Source organism: Canis aureus, chromosome 25 (assembly GCF_053574225.1).
Source record: "Canis aureus isolate CA01 chromosome 25, VMU_Caureus_v.1.0, whole genome shotgun sequence".
NCBI classification, from domain to species: domain Eukaryota; kingdom Metazoa; phylum Chordata; class Mammalia; order Carnivora; family Canidae; genus Canis; species Canis aureus.
This window is the reverse complement of record NC_135635.1, coordinates 23,846,798-23,868,813: the sequence shown is the minus strand read 5'-3', so window position 1 is coordinate 23,868,813 and position 22,016 is coordinate 23,846,798. Positions and strand designations below refer to the sequence as shown.

General features: G+C 34.0%; 1 protein-coding gene and 1 long non-coding RNA gene across 25 annotated transcripts in view; one reads left to right on the top strand and one right to left on the bottom strand.

Moving 5' to 3' along the window:
• Positions 1-22,016, bottom strand: part of SOX5 (SRY-box transcription factor 5) — a 994,522-nt gene that overhangs the window by 288,049 nt on the left and 684,457 nt on the right. For all 24 annotated transcript variants that reach the window (XM_077870731.1, XM_077870732.1, XM_077870738.1 and 21 more), the window contains one exon: positions 11,552-11,762. In XM_077870731.1, the coding sequence (XP_077726857.1) occupies positions 11,552-11,762 (211 nt within the window). The remainder of the gene's footprint in view (positions 1-11,551; positions 11,763-22,016) is intronic.
• On the top strand, positions 1,070-20,375 carry LOC144297091 (uncharacterized). Its single transcript, XR_013364154.1, has 3 exons — positions 1,070-1,152; positions 11,545-11,704; positions 19,981-20,375. It is a non-coding gene; the product is annotated as an uncharacterized LOC144297091 (long non-coding RNA).

Here is a 22,016-nt window from a genome sequence, read left to right as displayed (position 1 = left end):
TAAAGTACTTTCATGTGCATTACCTCATTTGTTTCCTTCGACAACCTTCTGATGAAAGTAGGGCAGTTAGCATTGCCAACTGAAGGCAGATATTCATTACATTAACATAGTCATTATAGCAACTTAAAGGCAAGAAAATGTACTTTTTTACAATTAAAATAATAAGGTAGAGGTTCAGTTTTACACAAGAAATTCATATTTAAAATTTTTAAAATGCATCATGAATCCTGTGTTTGGAAATTCTACCCTTGAGGTAACATGCTAAAGTTCTTGGAAGACTCGAGGGAACAGGGAAGGTGTTGAAGGGAATCAGTCATCTTTCTTTCACCAAAGCTCTTTAACATGAACTGGGGGGGGGGGGTTGTGGAGGGAGGGCAGGGATAGGTTTGTAGAATAGAAGATCCAAAATTAAGCTGCCCTCACTTTTGAGCCCATCATAAGAAATAAGAACTCCCTCTCCCATGCCAACTCAACACACCTAGAAAAGGGTGTGCTGGTCTCTGTTATGCTGACACACTGTTAAAGAATCAGTTTGAGCTTTGAATTTTGGAAAATTATTCATAGATTCAATTCAATTCACTTTTCACTTTACCTACAGCTGTGGGGGAGAATTATTGTCTATAGCCACTAGTGCATAGATAAGACCAACATACTTCCTTAGCAAAATGTGAAATATTACAGCCATTTAAAAGCTTAATGTGAATATAAAGTTTTCATTCTGTGTGTATTTTACCTTTCTATCCTGATTTTTTTAGTATCTAGTTTTGTGACATAAGACAAAACTTGAGCCTCTAAGTCACAGAAAGAACTGAAAGTAATGATCTCAAAGATTAAATAATGAGAAGCTTGGAAGAGACAGGATGATGAGATAGAGGTCAAGGAAGAATCTAAATAGGATATGAAGAAAAGAGAATGTTAAAACCAGAAGAAAAAGACAATGAAGCCTAGTCAATTTTTAGGGGACTGTTAGTTGCCAAAGGCTACAAAGTGTCAATTAGTGGTTAACTGTCATACCAGTTCAGATAAACAATCACCTATTATGTGTCAAGCCCATTATTAAGAAACAGACAGGCACAGGTAATTAAACTAAGGACTCTTCATTCACATACTCTAATGGAAGACAGGAGGTAAATAAACAATTGTGATAATGAGGTAAGAACTAATAGAGGTGGATTAGTCCTAATAGAATAGAATAAGCCAAATTCTGACAAAGGTGTTCAGAGAAGGTATTGACTCTTAAAAGGTGAAAAACAATTTACTGGTACAAAAGGCAGGCATTAAAAAGCAGAAGAAGCTGCACATGAAAAAGTATAGTGGTATTAAAAATACAGTGTTGAGTGAACCACATGCAGTTTGATAAGATAGCACAAGAATATGCACCTTAGCAAAGTGGTAAAAATAACATTAAGGGAAAAAAAAGGGGTTGAGTCAGATCATATTATAGTCTTATATTTACTGCCAAGTAGTTTGGTGGAGGACAGTAATTTTGTTCCAATTCTAGTTCCTCTATATAATAAGAACATAAGCAAATTACTAAGCCTCTGGGGGCTCCTAGGTCGCTCAAGAAGTTAAAGCATCTGATTCCTGATTTTGGTCCAGGTCATGATATCAGGGTCCTGAGATGGAGTCTCATGTGTCAGGCTCTGGCTCTGGGAGTGAAGTCTGCTTAAGAGTCTCTTTCCCTCTTCCTCAGCCTCACAACCCTCCTTCCCTCCCTCCCTCTCTTGCTCTCTCTCTCTTAAAAAAAAAAAAAAAAAAAAAAAAACTACTAAGCCTCTGTTTTTCATTTTTAAGATACAAAATCATGTTAACCTCAAAGATTTTGAGGATTAAATGAGGTAGTTCACATAATATCTTGTCAGAAGAGTCCTATCTTTATTAAGGTCTTTGCACTCTCATCCCCAAGACAGCCATGGGGCAACGCTGGAGGAAGTAAAAACATCATTTCAACAAATATTTTGAATATCTACTATGTGTCCTAACCTCACTTTTAAGGAGTTTAATGTAGGGGATGAAACTGACAAATATATGGACAATTCATTACAGTAAGAGTGACAATGGAGGCAAATCACAGTACTTAAAAAGGTTACAAAATTACAGCAGTGAGTACTCTTTCTAGCAACTGAGACTTGGAGAGATGAGGAACAGAACTACACAGAGATGATGGGAATCAAGAAAAAGTGAGTTTTGTTTGTTGTGTTACTGGAAGGAAGAGATGTAAATTTGTAAGTTGAAATGGCCATCGCAAAGAGATACTGAAAACAGTGCTGTGCTGATGTTAATATAGAAAAGTTAAAATAAGAGGCCTGCTATAATGCTTGCATCTGAAACAATTCTGAGTGAGGTATTTAAAGTCTCATTAAGGTAAAATTATTCTCACCTGTGCTGTTAATGACCCCAAATTCAAATGAAATCAAGTTAAGGCCTGACTCTGACCAACTAAACTTAATGCTGATCTACATTTATAGATCAGCCCTAGCTACCATAACTTGAGAACTCGGGACATTTGTGGATAACTATCTTGGCTTTATTAGGTAAATTAAGATATCTGGTTGCCTTAGATTCCATCACATTTAAGGAATAGTGAAATACTCTTCAAAACTAAGGTACTGGAACGCCTGGGTGGCTAAGCAGTTAAGTGCCTGCCTTCGGCCCAGGGCGTGATCCTGGAGTCCCAGGATCGAGTCCCACATCAGGTGCCCTGCATGGAGCCTGCTTCTCCCTCTGCCTATGTTTCCACCTCTCTCTCTCTCGGTCTCTCATGAATAAAAAAATAAAATCTTAAAAAAAAAAAAAGAAAAACTAAGGTACTAACATTATGTATAAAAGTCCAAGAAAAGGAGAAAAAAGAAAGTCTGAATGTATGTGGCAACTGAACAAGAAAAGAAATGGACCTGTACCTGTAAGATGTGGACTGGATCCTCATATGGCTTTAACAACACCTGCTGTGGGATTTCAGGCACATCTCAGTCTCAGTCTCTGTCTCTGTCTCTCTCAAAGATGAGGATAGAGTCCCAAAATGTGTCTACATTTTATCTGATTCTGAATTTCTATTATTCTACAACTATTTTGCTCCCAGACATAATAAAACCTAAAACAAGTTTTTATTAAGGTACTCTCCAAGGCATAGTTTTTTTTTTTTTGCACTTTAAACTCAAAACATTTCAAACTGAGCTGATTTTCAATTAAAACTTTCTGGAAATTTGATCACCACTGAGGCATCAGGAACTTACTTTGGCAGATAATTATTAAGTACTACTTTATTGTTTAATATTTCAAAGGAATTTGGGCACACGTGGGCTAAAAAGTAACATTAAACTATTACTGGCAAAATTCCTAATTGGAAGAAACAGTATAACTAGTGGTTAACAGCATGGATTATAGTTTAGATTGACTTCAGTTTGAATAATGACCATGACACTTAGTCACACTGTGACATATTTAATCATGTTTCCTCATCTGAAAATGGAGATGATAAGAATAAGAATATTTAGTTCATGTGAGTGGCACTTCCTGAAATTGCGACGGCTATACATAGCAGCCTTGGCTATAAGGTTTATGTAGAGATTAAATGAAGTGTTTCTTATAAATTATGTAACACTATAGTTAACACATGATATGTACTTAATATATGTTACATTTTCCCCCACCAATACATTATAACTTAATGTTTTGATGCAGACATGACATGTCCCATACTATAATATTAAACCTTGTTGTTATTCTTAGCCACTGATAGTTAAAGACTGATAGAGCTTAGTTACTACCAAGTATAATGTAACTATATTGTATAGGGCAGATATTTTGAGCTATGAAGTTCTGGCTTTATGAAGTTTGGCATTCCAAATATGTCATTTAGAGACACTGGACAAATAAGTCTTTCATGCCAGTCTTTTTTGAATAACACTAGGCACCACTTCTGATGGAGGAAAAAGATACAAACAAAGATACATTAGTATATTTTTCTTCTACTTACGACTTTTGAAATATCTTAATTGCTTGAAAAACTAAGCTAGATGGAATAAAAGAGAGCCATTTTTTTCTTCAACTCATAAGCAAATCTAATTTTCTTTCTAACCATTTCACCTTGGTGGCCTCCTTTTGTATGACACACCATTCTCCTCTAACTTCTGAATTTTTGTTAGTTTGCTGTTGGCAGGGACAAGGTCGCAAATAATAAAGACTTTCTACTGAAATCTGCTTTTCCCCTTCAATGAGAGGAAGCAAAGGCATGAATATGGCACCCTCATAATGATTTAGCTGGGGCTTAATGAAATTTTCATTACAACCTGCTGTTCATTTTAATGGCCTTTGAAAAACAATGGAAAAAATAGCTTGGGGGAAGAAAGGATTTTTCTGTGGCATATATTTGTGAGCTTAACATTTAGTTCCATTCACCCTATCTCTGGTCTCCTCATCGTCATATTGCTGCTATCATCACAAAGCTGTTATAGTGTTTTGTAATGTTTGAGTGTAAGTTCTGTAGTTCTTTTGGTTAAATTTATTCCTATTTTATTCTTTTGATGCTATAGTACATCACAGAGCTATGATCGTTTGATACTATATACAGTATCATTGTTCTAATGCTTAGATGATGTCAGGTTTTAGTGGCCATTCTCATTCCCAACCATATCTATGATTAATGGAGTATTTAAAGTCAATGTAACTTTCTACTTACTATTGGGACTTTTACACATCTCCCTGGATGTATTTCCCCATTTTTTTTCCTCTTTAGAGTTAAATAAACTATGGTCAACATTCTGTTGTTTTCCTATGATATGATTTTCTGCTTTTCTATATTTTTACTTAAGAACATCATATAAGGGGATCCCTGGGTGGCTCAGTGGTTTAGCGTCTGCCTTTGGCCCAGGGCATGATCCTGGAGTCCCGGGATCGAGTCCCACATCAGGCTCCCTGCATGGAGCCTGCTTCTCCCTCTGCCTGTGTCTCTGCCTCTCTTTCTCTCTGTGTCTCTCATGAATGAATAAATAAAATCTTAAAAAAAAAGAACATCATTTAATTGAAATACATAATTGCTGCTTGACATATCTCTCAATTGTTGCAGCCATTAAATAAACAGGGTTGCCATGGCAAATTTCTTTATCAATGAAAGTGAGTACATTTACATTTCTGTGTATTTGAAGCACAGGTTTAGGAATATTGTGTATGTAAACATAAATGCATCTTAGTGGTTTCATTTATATATAAAGTATCTTTCTGGAACTCAGGCTTCTACATGTTAGCCATGTTCAATTTAAATTCCTGTCTTCCATAAAGACTATCTGTATATTTTTCTCAATATCTTTATATCATTCCTTAGCAAGTCACTCTTGAGCTGAGCTTTTAATATATCTGTAGATGGAAAAGTTCAAAAAAGTTGTGGGAAATACAATAATGAAGACAATATAATATCCACATTTAATAGTGATGTTTCTTCATGTCAACTCTCTGCTGTGGATGCTCCATCTGCTCCTTTGCTTGCATAGCTGTTTCTAGAAATTATATTTTTCTCCTAAGCTCCAATACCTTAAATGGGAGGCAATGTCTACTGTCTTTTTTTCCTTTTGGTAGTTATTCATTTGGATCTGGCCTGTCTTATACCTCCAAATTAAGAGTCTGTGCAACTACTTGAAAGCCAACATGACACACTGGAGAAATAGCAAGGTCACACACCAAATTTCCATGGAGAACCTCATCTAAAGATACCCTTCCCCCGCAAAAAAAACCAAATTACTTTGTAATGCAATATATAATACTATAGTGATAGTTATTCTTAGACCTTAGATCTGGCCCACAAACATATCTCAAACAAAAGTTAAACAATAATGTGCAAAGGAAACACTTCCTTATTCATTACATGAATCCAGCATATCTACTAAAAAAAAAATCAGATAAAATATTGCATTAAAAAAACAGCAAAAATAAATAAATAAATAATAAATTTTAAAAACACAGTAGCTATATACTAATATCTCTCATGAACATAGATGCAACAATCCTTAATGAAGTACTGGCAAATTGAATCCAATAATATATATTATAAACCACAACTAAGTGGAATTTATCTGAAGTTTGCGAGGTTGGTTCAACATTAAAAAACCACATCATAAGAACACACTAAAGGAGCTAGAAAGTATTATGCTAAGCAAAATGTCAGTCAGAGAAAGACAAATGTCATATGACTTCAATCATATGCGGAATTTAAGAGACAAAACAAACGAGTAAAGGGGGAAAAAAAAGAGAGGCAAACTAAGAAACAGTCTTAGCTATAGAGAACAAACTGATGGTTACCAAAGAGGAGGTGGGTGAGGGATAAATAGTGAAGATGAAAGAGTACACTGTTGTGATGAGCACTGAGTGATATATGGAGATGTTGAATCACTATATCGTACACTCAAAACTAATATTACACTGAATGTCAACTAATGGAAATTTCAAATAAAAATTTTAAAAGGTGCATCATAACAATAGATGAAAAAATTTTGACAAATTTTAATAACCATTGATGGTAAAAAAAAAAAAAAAAAAAAAAAAACTTTCAGGAAACTAGAAATAGAAGGGAATTCCCTGAACTTGAAAAAGAACATCTACCTAAAACCCACAGCTAATATTTCAATGATGATAACTTGAAGCTTTCTCCTTGCAATCAAGAACAAGGCAAGGTTGTCCCATTTTACCATTCTTATTCAACACTGTACTGGAAGCCACCTGATGCAGTAAGACAAGAAAAGGAAATAAAAAGTGTATTTCTTGGGAAGGAAGAATTAAAACTATCTTCATTCATAGATAACATGACTGTCTATACAGAAAATGTAAAAAGTACACAAATACACCTGGAGATAATAACCAGGTACAGCAAGGTCACAAGATATAAGGTTAATATACAAAAGCTAATTGCTTCCCTTTATACCAGCACTGAACAATTGGCTCTGTGCTCAGTGTGGATTCTGCATAAGACCCCCTTCTCCCTTTGCCACTCCCCATCTCAATTAAATAAATTAATAATATAATAAAATACAATATACTTAAAATACTGTATGTAAGTGTAACAAAATATGTACAGGATCTATATGCATAAAACTTTGAAACTCAAAAGAAATCAAAGAAAATCTTAATAAATAGAGAAATATTTTGCGTTCATGGATAGAAGGACTGACTGAATACTGTTAAGATGTCAATTCTTCCCAATTTCCCAGGAAGTAATTTTATAGATATAAGGATTAATTCTAAAGTCCACAGGAAAAGGCAAAAGAGGCAGGATAATCAACACAATACTGAAGTAAAACAACAAAGTTGGAGGATTGACACTACCCAACATTCAAGTGATAGCAAGTAAGACTGCAAGATGTTGGCAAAAGAATAAACAAATGGATCAATGGAACAGAATATAGAGAGCAGAAGGGAGATCCACACAAATACTAATCTTTGGTGAAGGAACATGGGAATTCAATGGAGATATGACAGCCTTTTCAATAAACGGTGCTGAAACATCCAGATGCAAAAACACAAATTAGACACAGAACCTAAATCTTTTACAAAAATCAGCTCAAAACAGATCACAGACCTAAACTGTAAAACACAAAACTGTGTAACTTCTAGAAAATAACAGAATGTAAAATCTAAATGACATCAGGCTAGGCAATGTTTAGCTACAGCATCTAAAGTATGATCAACACAAGAAAAGAGGTAAGTTAGACTTTACTAAAATTCAATCTTCTGCTCTGCAAAAGAAAATGTTAAAAGAAGAAGAAAAAAAAAAAACACAAGCCACAACTTGAAAGAGAATATTTGCAAAACACATATCTGATAAAGGACTTGCATCCAAAATATACGAAGAACTCTTAAAACTCAACAACTAAAGAAAGTCTCAGTTAATAAATGAGCAAGCAATGTAAACACACAAAGACATACAAATGACAAATACATATATGAAAAGATGCTCAACATTATGTGTCATCAGGGAACTACAAATTAAAACAACAATGCGATGCCACTGCAATCCAATCTGAATGGATAAAATCCAAAGAACTGACGATATCAAATGCTGGTGCTGCTGAGGATATGGAGCAACAAGGACTTATATTCGTTGCTACTGGGAATGCAAAATCTCACAGCCACTTTGGAAGACAGCTTGGAAATTCTTTATAAATCTAAGTATAATCTTACTATACATTTCAGCAATCATAGTCCTAGGTATTTACCCAGTTGAGCTGGAAACTTATGTCTACACAGAAACCTTCACATAAATATTTATAAAAGCTTTATTCTTATTAACCAAAAACTTGAAAAACCTAACATGTCCTTTGATAGGTGAATGGATAAACAAACTGTGATGCCTTCATACAATGGGATTTTATTCAGTGCTAAAAAGAAATGAGCCATGAACAGACAAGAAGGAAACTTAAATGCACACTGATATGTGAAAGAAGCCAGTTTGAAAGACTACACACTGTGTGATTGCAATGATATAACATTCTAGAAAAGGCAAAACTACAGAGATAGTAGAAAGATCAATGATTGTCTGGAATTCTAGGGAAAGAGGGAGGGATGGATAAAGAAGGTACAGGGGATTTTAAAGGTTATCAAACAACTGTTCTGAATGACACTGCAATGGTGGATAAGTGGCAACAGGAATTTGTCAAAATATGTAGACATGTACAACATAAAGACTGATTCTTAAAAAAAGAAGACTGAATCTTGATGTAAGAAGATTCTATAAGATTATTTGGTAATTTGAGTGATACCAAGAGAAAACTACAGAAATAATTTAATCATATTACAAATGTATGGGGAAATCTCCCTGAATAGAGTGGAAGAAAAATTACTTAAGTAACTTTGGAAATAAATGGAATCTGTGAAACTAAAGGCAAAAGGAACTGCATGTAAGTACTATGCCCTATTGATGAAGATGTATCCCATGGTAATATCAGTTAATAATCCCGATACCGTTATATATATATACACTGGAATTGAACAATAAGTAAATGGATGGTGGGTGATCAGATCTAGGTTACTAATAGTTGGGGTGGGAATGTACAAGGAATGAAGCTGGAATCTGTGTGGAAACAGATTACAGTTGCAGACAGTAGTAAGAACTCATGTTTAGCTTAATATATAGACAATTAATTAGACTTAGAAATATTTATAGATATGTGTGTATACAGGTTAGTACACAAATATATTCCCTTGCTTTGTCAGGCAAGAGGCCCTAACATAAAGAAATGATTCCTTATGGGCAAAGAACAGACCTTGTATCCAGATTTGGCCTTCTAATACTATTCTCTCATAAGAGCAACCAGGGCTTCTTAGAGAAATGATTGATTCTTGAACTGGAGCTTGAAATACACAACATGAGTCTGCAGCACTTTATAGTGCCAGAAAGTAAAGAAGTACTCAAGAAACAATGACCCAGAAGCACAGTGGTATGTCAAAACGACATAGAAGTCAATAGAAAGAGCTTCCAATGGCCAAAGCTGAAACAATATGAATAACAAAATAAAGCAGAATTGGATTTTAAGTCAAAGTATAAAACATCCATGCTCTCTATATTGATATAAATAAATGATTGAATAAATCAATAATCGTTGGATAAGACATAAATGTCCCATACAGAGGCATTCCAAATAAATTATGTAGAAACTACTCTGATGGAGGGGGAACATAACTCCCTACTCCTTAAATGTGGGTTGCACAAAGCACCTTCCTTCCAAAGAGTGTGGTATGGAAAGGGGCAGGGAGTAACTTTACAGTGGAGTACCCTGACAAACACTGTATCAGCCAGGTGATTAAGGTCAGCATCAAATTCATAAATCATATAGAGAGTATGTACCTTTGATATGCTGTTACAATAAGGTACTTTACCTTGGAATCTTCCTCCCCAAACTTATAGTCCCCGTTTAGTCAAGAGAAAACCACCAGATAAATCCCAACAGAGGGACATTCTACAGCATACCTGAACAGTATCCTCAAATCTTTCAAGGTTATCAGAAACAAAAACAGTCTGAGAAACTGTCACAGCCAAAGGGAATCCAACGAGACATAACAACTAAATGTAACATGTTATCCTTGATGGCATCCCAGAACAGAAAAAGCACACTTGAAGACTAATGGAATTTGAATAAACTGTGGGCTTTAGTTGATGATAATATATGACAATGTAAAAGATACAACATGATTTTAAAAACGTAAAATTAATCATGTAAAATTAACAGAATATGCAAAACTAAAAAAAAAAAAACACATCATGAGGTTAAGAGTTGTTATATCAGAAAGCTACAAATTTAAGCAATTTTCCTTTCCCTTTCAGTTTTTATGGTTTTTTAAACAATTCTTAAATAAGACAGTATTTTTAATATCAAGAAAAATTCCAACACATTAAAAAAAATTTGTCTAGGTCCTCCTCAAAACCCCATTTTTATCTCCATGTGGATGAAAGCCAAAAGTCTTTGGCTGACTAGATTATCTCTAAAATTCTTTCCAACTGTAAGATCATGTGAATTACATAAATTATAACTAAAATCCATGTCCCAGCTATGCATCTGGTAGGGACCCAGAAATATTTAATTACCATATGACTCCCAAATATACTGGTTAACATACATTTTGTGCCATATATACTCCTAATTTGCCAGTGTCCTAACAACAGACTAGAAATGAGCCCAACCGAGTGTTACATAGTATAAATGCAGTATATTTTTGGTGTAAAATATGTCTTTTTATGTCAGTATTTTTTGTTTGTTTGTTTGTTTGTTTGAAATTTCCATCTGACTTTTAAATAGGAGGCATGTTCTTACGTGTAATGTGGCATCCAAACTTAGGAAGAACACAGGTTTAAGTAGGAGGTGGAAACATCTATAACATATAGGGTGACTATCAATTATGCACAAATTCTATAAACAGTATCAGCTGTTTGTTTGCTTTAATCCTAAGATTATTTCTTGTGCATACCTCCTATAGGCTGCTGTCAGTAACTATTAAATAGATTTGGAAGATGAAATCTTAAAAGAAAGGCATCCTGGAAGTTGAATAAAAATGGGAACTTCAGCATAGACCACAGAATTAGAGCATCAATAATTTTAAAATATAGAATAGACCCAACCATATTAATTTTGGACTATACCAGAAAGAGACTAAACTAAGGTAGCACAAGATGCATTCATGTATAAAGGTTATACAATTTAATAAAGTTGTAATATGGCCTTGGGGACAAAAGCTGAAGATGAACAAGCTAGCCTGCAGATATTTGGGATGTAGGTGGTGCCTATTCTGGGCTCCGCTGTCACATTCTATTCTTGAATCCTTAAGTTTTACTCAACCACAACTTACCCATGTGTGCAAATGAGGAAGACATCACAACAGAAATTAATGATTTAAAAAATTGGGACAGATGTATTGAGATGTTTCTGGGGGAAAAAAATCTATCCGTCTTCACAGCATTAGGTTTCCATTTTGTCCCAATTTGAGTATAAGTCAAAAGAGAGAACTAGAAGTTAAGATCCAACTATTAAAATCAGGAAACAGCAACCACTTTGTTTCCTTTTCTAGCCTTTACCTTCTGGCTCATTTTTGATGAGCTCTTCCATTTTCCTCTGCTTCAACGTGTCAACAACGTCAGCTAAGCTGCCTTTGCGCCGTTCGGGAGTTCCTAGGGCCGTGCTCGACAAGGACTCACCACTCTGCCTCCCACCTTCTTCTGCTTTCTGAGGTGAGGTAGATGAGTTGTGTGGGGCAAATGAAGACATAACTTTATTGCCATCAACTTCCTGCAAGAGAAAGCAAAGGAAAAAAAAAAAAAAACCTTGTTTGAAATTCAGTGAGCTTTTTTTTTTTTTTTTTCTAAATTGCTTACGTGGCTTATTTAGCTAAAACATGAAAAAGTGAAATGTCACTCTGCAAGAGTAAGATAAATAAAGAAATTAAAAAAAAAAAGAATGCATTAAATGTACAGGCTGGCACAGAGTGAGTCAAAGATCAATTCACTGAAGAAACAAAAATATGGAGACCCTCTCCCTTACGCCTAGAACAAATGGCAATAAAGCCTTCTACAAAGCCTATATTGATTAGATGTATTTTTTCTGCTTTTCTTTGAAAGTCTTAGATTTTCCTATGGGCATTATATGCACCAGTCATCTGGCTCAACCTTCCTCAAGATATCGTAATATTTAAACAAGTAACATTATGCACTTCACTTTTTGTTTTAAATAGCTGCCTCTTCTTGATGGTTGCTCCTAATTAAAGCAGGGACCGTTTTTAGTTCTCCACCTCCCTCTCATGCTTTTAAGAAAGCATCAGCTACACAGGTTATTTTGACATCAGATAGGAATATTGAAAGCTTATTTCTGCTTATGTCAAAGTTCTTTCCAATTTCATTTGTTACCCCAAGCATTGTTTCTGTCAATATTCTTTCCTGTTTTGCACTTTAAACTTCATATGCCCTATAAAATAAAGTTTCTTGCAATCTTTCCCTCTTCATAATTGTGTATGTGTATGAAAAGGATTTATTCTATAATTCTAAAATTTAAACATGTATTTGTGTTTTTTTGTTATTATTATCTTCCCCATCATTTCTTGACCAGCCTTAGTCATCTATCAAAACACTTGGGGTATCTTTTGTCGAATAGGCATTAAATTGATTTTTCAGACATCTACAAGAGGAGTGATATCGAAATGATTAAAAAAATTAATTTTACTACTTAAAGATTTTCTTTTTATAATGTCTTACTTCCATAATCCTTTGACTACCCACAAAGCATATCTCTTCCTAAAAATAAAATTGTATCCTAAGATCTTTGAGGAAGTTAGTCTCTAAGTGTATTTCTTAATTGTATAATATTAAAAGTTCCCATTAAAATATATTTGAGTGTATACACATCTAATATTCAGGATAATTCAGGATAATATTAATAGATGATATCCCTGTTTATACATTTCTTTTTTTTTAATTTTTATTTATTTATGATAGTCACAGAGAGAGAGAGAGAGGCGCAGAGACATAGGCAGAGGGAGAAGCAGGCTCCATGCACCGGGAGCCTGATGTGGGATTCGATCCCGGGTCTCCAGGATCGCACCCTGGGCCAAAGGCAGGCGCCAAACCGCTGCGCCACCCAGGGATCCTGTTTATACATTTCTTCTCTAAGATGTGTTAATAGGATGTCTTGATCCTAGAAAAGTGATGAATCACCCTGATTTGATATCTAATGTTTTAAAAGTTAATTCTAATATATTTGACTATTTTAAAAATATACTAAGAATACTTGATAAAGTGGTCATTTTAATTTTTAAAAATAGAAATGTCAACACGAACATAATCATAATCTGTTTATATGATTTTTTTTGTTAATAGATAATAGTGAATACAAGGACATTGGCTATGGTGCAAGTGTCAGCTGTTGGCTGGGGTTAGGAAATGTGGAGAAAGTAAAAGTAAAAAATGTGTGCAAACAAAATCTTCAATATTACAATTCCACACCCAAAATGGTTTCCATTTCTTCCACACATTACAGAATATGCGGAAAACACTAGTAGGTGTTGAATGAATATTCTTTAGACAATAGTTTCAAACATGAATCTTCGCTTATAATGTACTTGGATTTAGAAGTCAATATGCATAATGTAATCATTACAAGCCCCTGCAGACTAAGTGAAGGTACACTTCTAGAATTATTTATTTAAAACCCACACATTAATACAAGCAAACCCATAAATAAACACATACATGCACACACACACACACACATACACACACATCCCCGACAAGAGCAATCACAAATCCATTCAGTAAACTAAGGAATATTTTTATGAATGGCCCATAATACACATTAGCTCAGATTCATGTTCAAACCAGAATATAATAAAACCTCGGTATTCCCACAGATTTTTCTTCTCACTTATTTCCAGGGTCAGGTGGAAAAACCCCAATGTTAGCTTCACTTTGAACATTTCTATTCTATACTCTGTTTTCACATTATATGATGCCAAAATTAACAAACAAGAATTTGGCAGCTAACTTCATTTTTCATAACTGAAAATTACATATATCTTTCTATAGCATCTTCAGTAGAGGGTTAAGACACCCAAATTGTATACCATCACATCTATTAAAATATCTGAAAATATTTCAAAATAAAGTAAGATAAAATAACATCCCTTTTGCATATCCCTAGTTTTTATACATCTTGCAAAAGAGAAGGACATGTTTTAAAGAATTTAACATCATTTCACAAGTTTTCTAAACTCAGTTACACAACAGTATTAAAAATTATCACTGCAATTTCATGCACAAGTATTTTATCTTATCACTATTTCACCTGTCTGATTACATTTCAGCCTCTAGCATTGTTAATCCCTTTAAGAGTAGTTGTATGTAGCTAACAGATGTTTCAGTGAGGGACTCCATTGTTCATTTGCATGGTGAAGAGCTTTTTAAAGAGCACTGGCCCAGTCTTTAGTCAAGAAAATCCTATAGCTTTCGGTTTCTTCCCTAGGATTGCATTTATGATACCTAAAGTAACGACTGCATTTCCTCTTCACTTTGCTGGTAGGTGAACATCCAGAGAGTCTACTAACAAAGTATTAGTGGTCCACACCATAAAAAAATATATTTCATCAAGTTTTTGTGAGTGCTAAAGACCAGCTTCAGTATTTTTCCATAGAGTTTTCAGAACTGTGATATATGATTTCTAAGGTCTAATGATAAGAACACAGCTGATAATCTTCCTTTGTTACACTTCAAAAGGCTTTACCTAATCCTGCCCCCTTTGTCACCTTTGGAGCTATAAGACAAAGGAAGAGATCTCCCTAGTGTATCTATCTTTATTTAAATAACTTTCAAAACAATTCATTCTTAGACTGGGTGCAGCCACTCTGGAAAACAGTATGGAAATTCCTCAGAAAGTTAAAAATAGACCTACCCTATGACCCAGAATTGCACTAGTAGGTATTCACCCAAAGGATACAAAAATACTGAGTCAAAGGGGCACATGCACCCCAATGTTTATAGCAGTTTTATCAACAATAGCCAAACTATGGAACTATGGAAAGAGCCCAAATGTCTATCAACTAATGAATGGATGAAGATGTGGTAGTTATACACAATGGAATATTACTCAACCATCAAAAGAGCAAAATTTTGTCATTTGCAATGAGGTGGATGGCGCTAGAGTGTATTATGCTAAGTAAAATAAGTCAGTCAGAGAAAGACAAACACTATATGATTTCACTGATATGTGGAATTTAAGAAATGAAACAGATTAACATAAGAGAAAAAAAGAGAAAGGCAAGTCATAAGATAAATTCCACAAATAGAGAACAAACTGAGGGGAGGTAGAGAGGGATAGGTTAAATGGGTGATGGGTATTAAGGAGGGCACTTGTGATAGAGTGTTATATATAAGTGATAAATCATTAAATTCTACTCCTGAAACTACTATTACACTATATGTTAACTAATTAGAATTTAAATTAAAAATCGAAACAATCACATTCTTAATTCATTCTAAATATAGCGTTTTACTATGAACACTTTGAGAAACATATTTCAACATTAATATCCAAATTTTAGTTTAGATAATGTGGTGATTAAGAAGAGCTAATTCATTTGAAAAAGGAGGTTATATGTGACTCAATCACATATATATGTCTCTTTCATTGTCCAAATGAGATTTCATTCTTGACTTCTAGCCTCAAGAAATACATGATCATATTTACTTTTCGGTCCTATAAGCTCAAATCAAATTAATACAGGGTAGCAAGAACATTACATTTAATAGTCTGTCTATCCAACTATAATTGGTAAGAGTAATAGCCAATATTTGCTGAATATTTACTTTGTGTCAGGCACTATTTAAAGTGTGTTATATGCATTAATTCAGTTAATTCTTCTCACATGCCTAATTATGATTTGCATTTCATAGTTGGATAAATTGGGGAATATGGAGTGAAGTAAATGTCTGAGATTGTATGATTAATAAAAGATAGATAATCACCTCCAACTTGTTGGGCACCAGAGCCCTCAACCACAGTGCTTATATTACCTCTCCTTGAAAACAACAACAACAAATACCTAAGTATGTCTATGTCAATGTTATAGGTGTAGAAGATGTACTGTCATCTGCTGAATAATTATGAAAAGGATAGGGTTTTGCCCCCAATATGTTCAACTCATAAAGAAAAAAATATATAAATGCATTAAAATTAATCTAACTGTATTCTAGACTTAGAATCCATCTAAATATCCACTGGTTTATGCCATGTTAAAAATAAAGAACCTTAAAATTTAAATAATTATTTAATCCAAACACAGACCTGATCTCTAAGCAACTATTCAAAGTGATGACGCTCAGTCATTTATGATTTTTTAATCTTTTTTATTTTAAAGATTTTATTTTTATGGAATCTCTACACTCAACATGAGTCTCAAACCCACAACCTTAAGATCAAGAGTTGCACATCACACACTCCACTAAGTAAGTCAGTCAGGTGCTCCTTAACCTATCTTTACAAAATGTGTGGGCATCTCTAGCATCCTTTCTAGTACAACAAAGTTTTGAACTTAGACAAAAAAAAGTACAGAAAGTTTAGATTCTCTTTAACTAGATTTTCATTAATGCAAGTTCATGAATTTTGGTATTGAATAGAGGTAGTACATAATGAACTACAGATACATACAGAAAGTGCTTTGGTGCTGAACAAGTTTTAATATGGCCACGTTCTTCCATTAACGTGCTGTTTTTCTAAATATCAACAGGGAGGGGCAAAACAAAGTTTGAAAAATAGCTTGAAAGCCATATTATTTGGTTGAAATGGGTAAAGGCATGCAAATTTTCCAGTTATAAAATAAATAAGTCCTGGATATGTAAAGTGCAGTATGGTGACTATGGTTAATAATACTGGTTGTGTATCTGAAAGTGCTAGGAATGTAGATCTAGAAAGTTCTTATCACAAGAAAAAAATGGTTTTGTAACTGTGTGTTGATGGTTGTTAACAAGACTTACTATGAACATTTCACATTATTTATAAATATTGAAATGTTACTGTGAACCTGAATCTAATAAAATGCTGTATGTCATATCTCAATTCAAAAAAAGCTATATTATTTGGCCATTCCTTAGATTCTTTTAAAAATAGGTAAAAATATATATTATCACAGATGTTTATTTTGAAACTAAATTGCACTACATGTAACCTACTCTGTCAAGTTAGGAGATGCCAAATTTAATTTAGAACAAGAAAACAATACATGATTATTGTGTAAAAACTCAATTATTTTTAAGGTCTTATTGTTTACGGTAATTTTTCATAAAAGTTCTGCATGATACCCTAAATCAGTAATCCTTCTGGATTATAGATACCTTAATAGTTATAGATGCTTTCCCAAACACATATGCACATGCATACAAGAAGACACAAAACCAGGCAATCGCATGCACAATTACATATACAGTCTTAGAGAGTTAGTTTTCTACCTTCAGAGTTCCAAATGTGAACTTCCTCCATGAAATCCTCTAAGAGCTCTTATAAACCATAGATTCCAGGTTAAGAGGCTCTGATCAAATATGCATCTTCTCAGAATTGCAGTATAAACTCATCAATATATATATTTAGATGTTTTTAAAAAGATCACAATATTTGCAAAAAGAGCCTCAACTGTAGATTGCATTGATGCTTTATTCAGATAAACTTCACTAAAGATATATGTTAATAAATTAAACTTTCACCATTCTTAAAATAAGCATTTAGAAGAGATTAGTATTTTAATTATACTTTAAAGAATAACAAACACATTGAAGAGAATGCATTGCTAATGGTGATCATTCTTCTTACTCAGTAACCACCTCGTGGTAATGCACACATAAATTTGAAATAGAAAGCAGAACAAATTGCTAACTTTTATAAATGAATATACCATTTGTAAAAGCATACCTGGTCAATTTTCAACTATGAATTTTCCTGAAAACAGAATGTAAATATATGAAGGATACACTGAGGCAAAAATCAATCCTTAAAAAAGCTCAATAGAAAACATTAAGAGTCTTTCTTTCTTTGGTTAATGTGATCAAATCCTAGGAATAGGATATGGTCAGTTCCTGAGACCTATAAAGCAAAAGTAAGAACTTACAGAGAGATCTCTGAAGGCTGTCTGTTATACTTGTGATTACTGCTGGTGTTAAAGCTATCCAATATAAAATCTTTCCTAAACTTTTGCTAAACAAAACAAAACAAAACAAAACAAAAACCCTGCATGATGTATACTTAAGTCTAGTGGTTCACAAAATGAAAACTAACAGAGGCATTTTGGGGGGGCTATTTTCATAGTTAACTACAGAGACAGAGCTTATCAGAACTTCTCACCTTATATACTGTAAAAAGCCACTGATAATACCTTTCTATTATTTGCTGAATTTTTTAAGGTCAGCAATTCTTTTTTTATTTTTATTTTTTTTAAGATCAGCAATTTTTAATGTTTAAGTAAGTACAAGATAGTAGATAGTATCATCCAGATATTAGATGAGTGGTTCATAAGTCTATCCAGTGACCAGTATATATATGTATGTGTGTGTATATATATATGTAGCTTTTTTTAAGCTCCCTAGGGGATTATGACCATAAGATGCTGGTTTTGTAAGAATCCAAAGTCAGTTTTTAAGAAATGCTTATATTTTACATTTTTCAATATTTTATGAGATACTGAAATTCCTGAATATTAGTACTCTCAAACCTTCAAATCATTAAATTATTACAATCTTAAAAATAGACAGAAATTCTAAAATACTCAAATATTTATTAGCATCTTTTTGCTCTATAATCTATGGAAGGTTCTATACTCCATATTTTGCTTAGTTCTAATTTTTAAAGAATACTGCAGAAACCTTAAACATTCATCTGTCTCTGTAATGCAGATACAATCCACTCTTGGGGCTGATCTAATATTTTAAATAGTGACAAGCCTCATCAAGTTTAGGTGAAAGATTATTTTATATAAATGGCTCCATTATATTTCAAATATAGGATCTAGTCTATATTTCAAAGATTTTTAATGTATTTTGGACAGTGCAAATAGAAGCTGTTTGATGTTTCTTCAAAGCCTAAAAATATGGAATCTCTTAAAGATTCTTTCCCTGTGCAATCGGATGGAAATTCAACAAAAGTCTAACTTGGTTTGCCTTTTTTTTTTTCTTTTTTTGCCAAGCACTGAGATGAAATGTTAGCATAGTCTCGTATTTAATTATTGATCAGAAAACTAAATAAACATTTAAAAGCGTATTTTATCTTACAATGCATTCACACGGGACTACACAATACAAGACATGTGATTTATATAAATAAAATTCTCAAAGGGTAGTCTGGGAGCCAATATCACTGGCATCACCTGAGAATATACATTTTTCTCGGGCATCACCCCAGACTTTCAAAATCAGAAACTCAGAGGGTGAAGCCCAACAATGCGATTTAACAAGGCTTCCAGGGGAGACTGATACTCAGTGAGTTTGAGGACTATTGGTATAGGAAAAACTCTTAAGAGTTGGGCAAAGAGGGAAATGAGGAAAACCTGCAGTGGTGAATAAAGCAGTCACGAAAGTGATAGAACAGAATGGATTTGAGAAGAGAGCTGAAAGGTAACATTGTAAGGGGGAAAGTGGGTGGTAATGTAGGGCAGGGAGAAGAGTCAGCAACCATGCGGAGCTAAGAATGACCAATACATGTTGGAGGGAAATGACATTGACTTAATTTTTTAACATCCATTTTGGCACATGTTGAAACAAGCTTATGTTTGTTGATTCCTACTAACTATATGGATTAGAAAAATCTTGAGATTTATGTCAAAATTGCATTGTGGAAATAGATGGTTTTAACAAATGCACTAAGAAATGGAATTCAAAGAACCAACTCCTGGTTCTGTTGATCTGTTCCACAATTCTTCTGGTCTCGATTTCGTTGAGTTCTGCTCGAATCTTTATTAACTCCCTTCTTCTCTTGGGTGTAGGATCTATTTGCTGTGTTGGAGAGGATGCGGAGAAAAGGGAACCCTCTTACACTGTTGGTGGGAATGTGAACTGGTGCAGCCACTCTGGAAAACTGTGTGGAGGTTCCTCAAAGAGTTAAAAATAGACCTGCCCTATGACCCAGCAATTGCACTGCTGGGGATTTACCCCAAAGATACAAATGCAATGAAACACCAGGACACCTGCACCCCGATGTTTATAGCAGCAATGGCCACGATAGCCAAACTGTGGAAGGAGCCTCGGTGTCCAACAAAAGATGAATGGATAAAGAAGATGTGGTTTATGTATACAATGGAATATTACTCAGCCATTAGAAATGACAAATACCCACCATTTGCTTCAACGTGGATGGAACTAGAGGGTATTATGCTGAGTGAAGTAAGTCAGTTGGAGAAGGACAAACATTATATGTTCTCATTCATGTCGGGAATATAAATAATAGTGAAAGGGAATATAAGGGAAGGGAGAAGAAATGTGTGGGAAATATCAGAAAGGGAGACAGAATGTAAAGACTGCTAACTCTGGGAAACGAACTAGGGGTGGTGGAAGGGGAGGAGGGCGGGGGGTGGGAGTGAATGGGTGACGGGCACTGGGGGTTATTCTGTATGTTAGTAAATTGAACACCAATAAAAAATAAATTAAAAAAAAAGAAATGGAATTCAAATTTATTAATGGTTTAATCTGATATATAATATAAAAATAACACAATGATAAAAGATTTCCTTGTTTTTTAAACCAGTGTCCTATTTGCCATCTAATTTAATTCCAGTGAGTGAAACCAAAACTTAAGGGCAAATTTTTGATTCAATAAGAGACTATACAAATAGGAAAAACAGTTTTGGAAAATCTCTTCATTTGCATGTGGATGTTACATGGGCAGAAGTGTCTAATGGTTGTTTTTTAAATACTCCTTCAGAATCACATTTACCAAGAATCTCAGAAATGCTGCATTCAAGAATAACTGTATGTTTTCATGTGCTCTCAAAACCACTTAATAAGCAAAAGTGGCATTTAGAGAATTCTAATACATTAACTAATAGAACCTGTAAAAACAAAGAACATTTTGTGCTGTGACAGCCTCATTATCTTCCTGATGATGATTTCTGTGCTGTGTCTTACTTGTGTTTAAACAATCTAGCAAGTACACTTTAAGACATTTGATGATCTCCTCCCTGAAGGCTCAAAGGTCAACCATAAGCTGTTTCTAAATAAGAATTAGACTACACATCAAAACACTTCCAAACACACTACAATTGTGAATTATATAATACTATTTTAAGAAATAAAGAAAAAAACATTTATTATAACTAGCTGCTAATTGTGTGTAATAATTTATCTATCATTTTCCTAAGAAGCCTCCAGAACATCCTTACAATAGTTGTTAATAAACTTGACTACATGCCTATTCACTCTGAGTCTGAAGGAAGAAATGAAACATGAGGAATCTTCAAATTGTGATCTGTTTGAGAAATGACTTCTTTTTATCCCACAGAGCAATGAACACAGTTTCTTATGCAGAGCAGACACCTGATAAAATTAATAAGGCTAAGTGTTTGCTAGCATCATTTATAATTGGGAACTGAATACATATTCAGTGATAAGAGAAATAAATTGTGATCCTCCATGCAATAAATAAAATATGACGTCAGCAAAGTAGTAGAAAGTAGTGGTCAAGCAAACTACAGTCAGGAGTCTGGATGCTTGGGTTCAAATCCAGGCTCTGTCATTTACTAACTATACAACCTTTGGCAAGTTTTCCAAACTCTCCAAACCTCAGTTTCCAAATCTATAAAAGGGGATAATAAATGATAAAGAATTCATATATGCTATTATATAATATCATTGATCTCTAGAATTTAACAGCAATGAAAATGCTTACTAAAAATTAAGAAATATTATTTAATTCACTCAAGTTTCTCTTTCATTCCTGCAATAAAAGTACTTTGGGTGCCAACACTGGGTAGTTAATGATGTTGGCATCTAAGCACAGAGAATGAAGCCAAATAGGTTTGGCTCA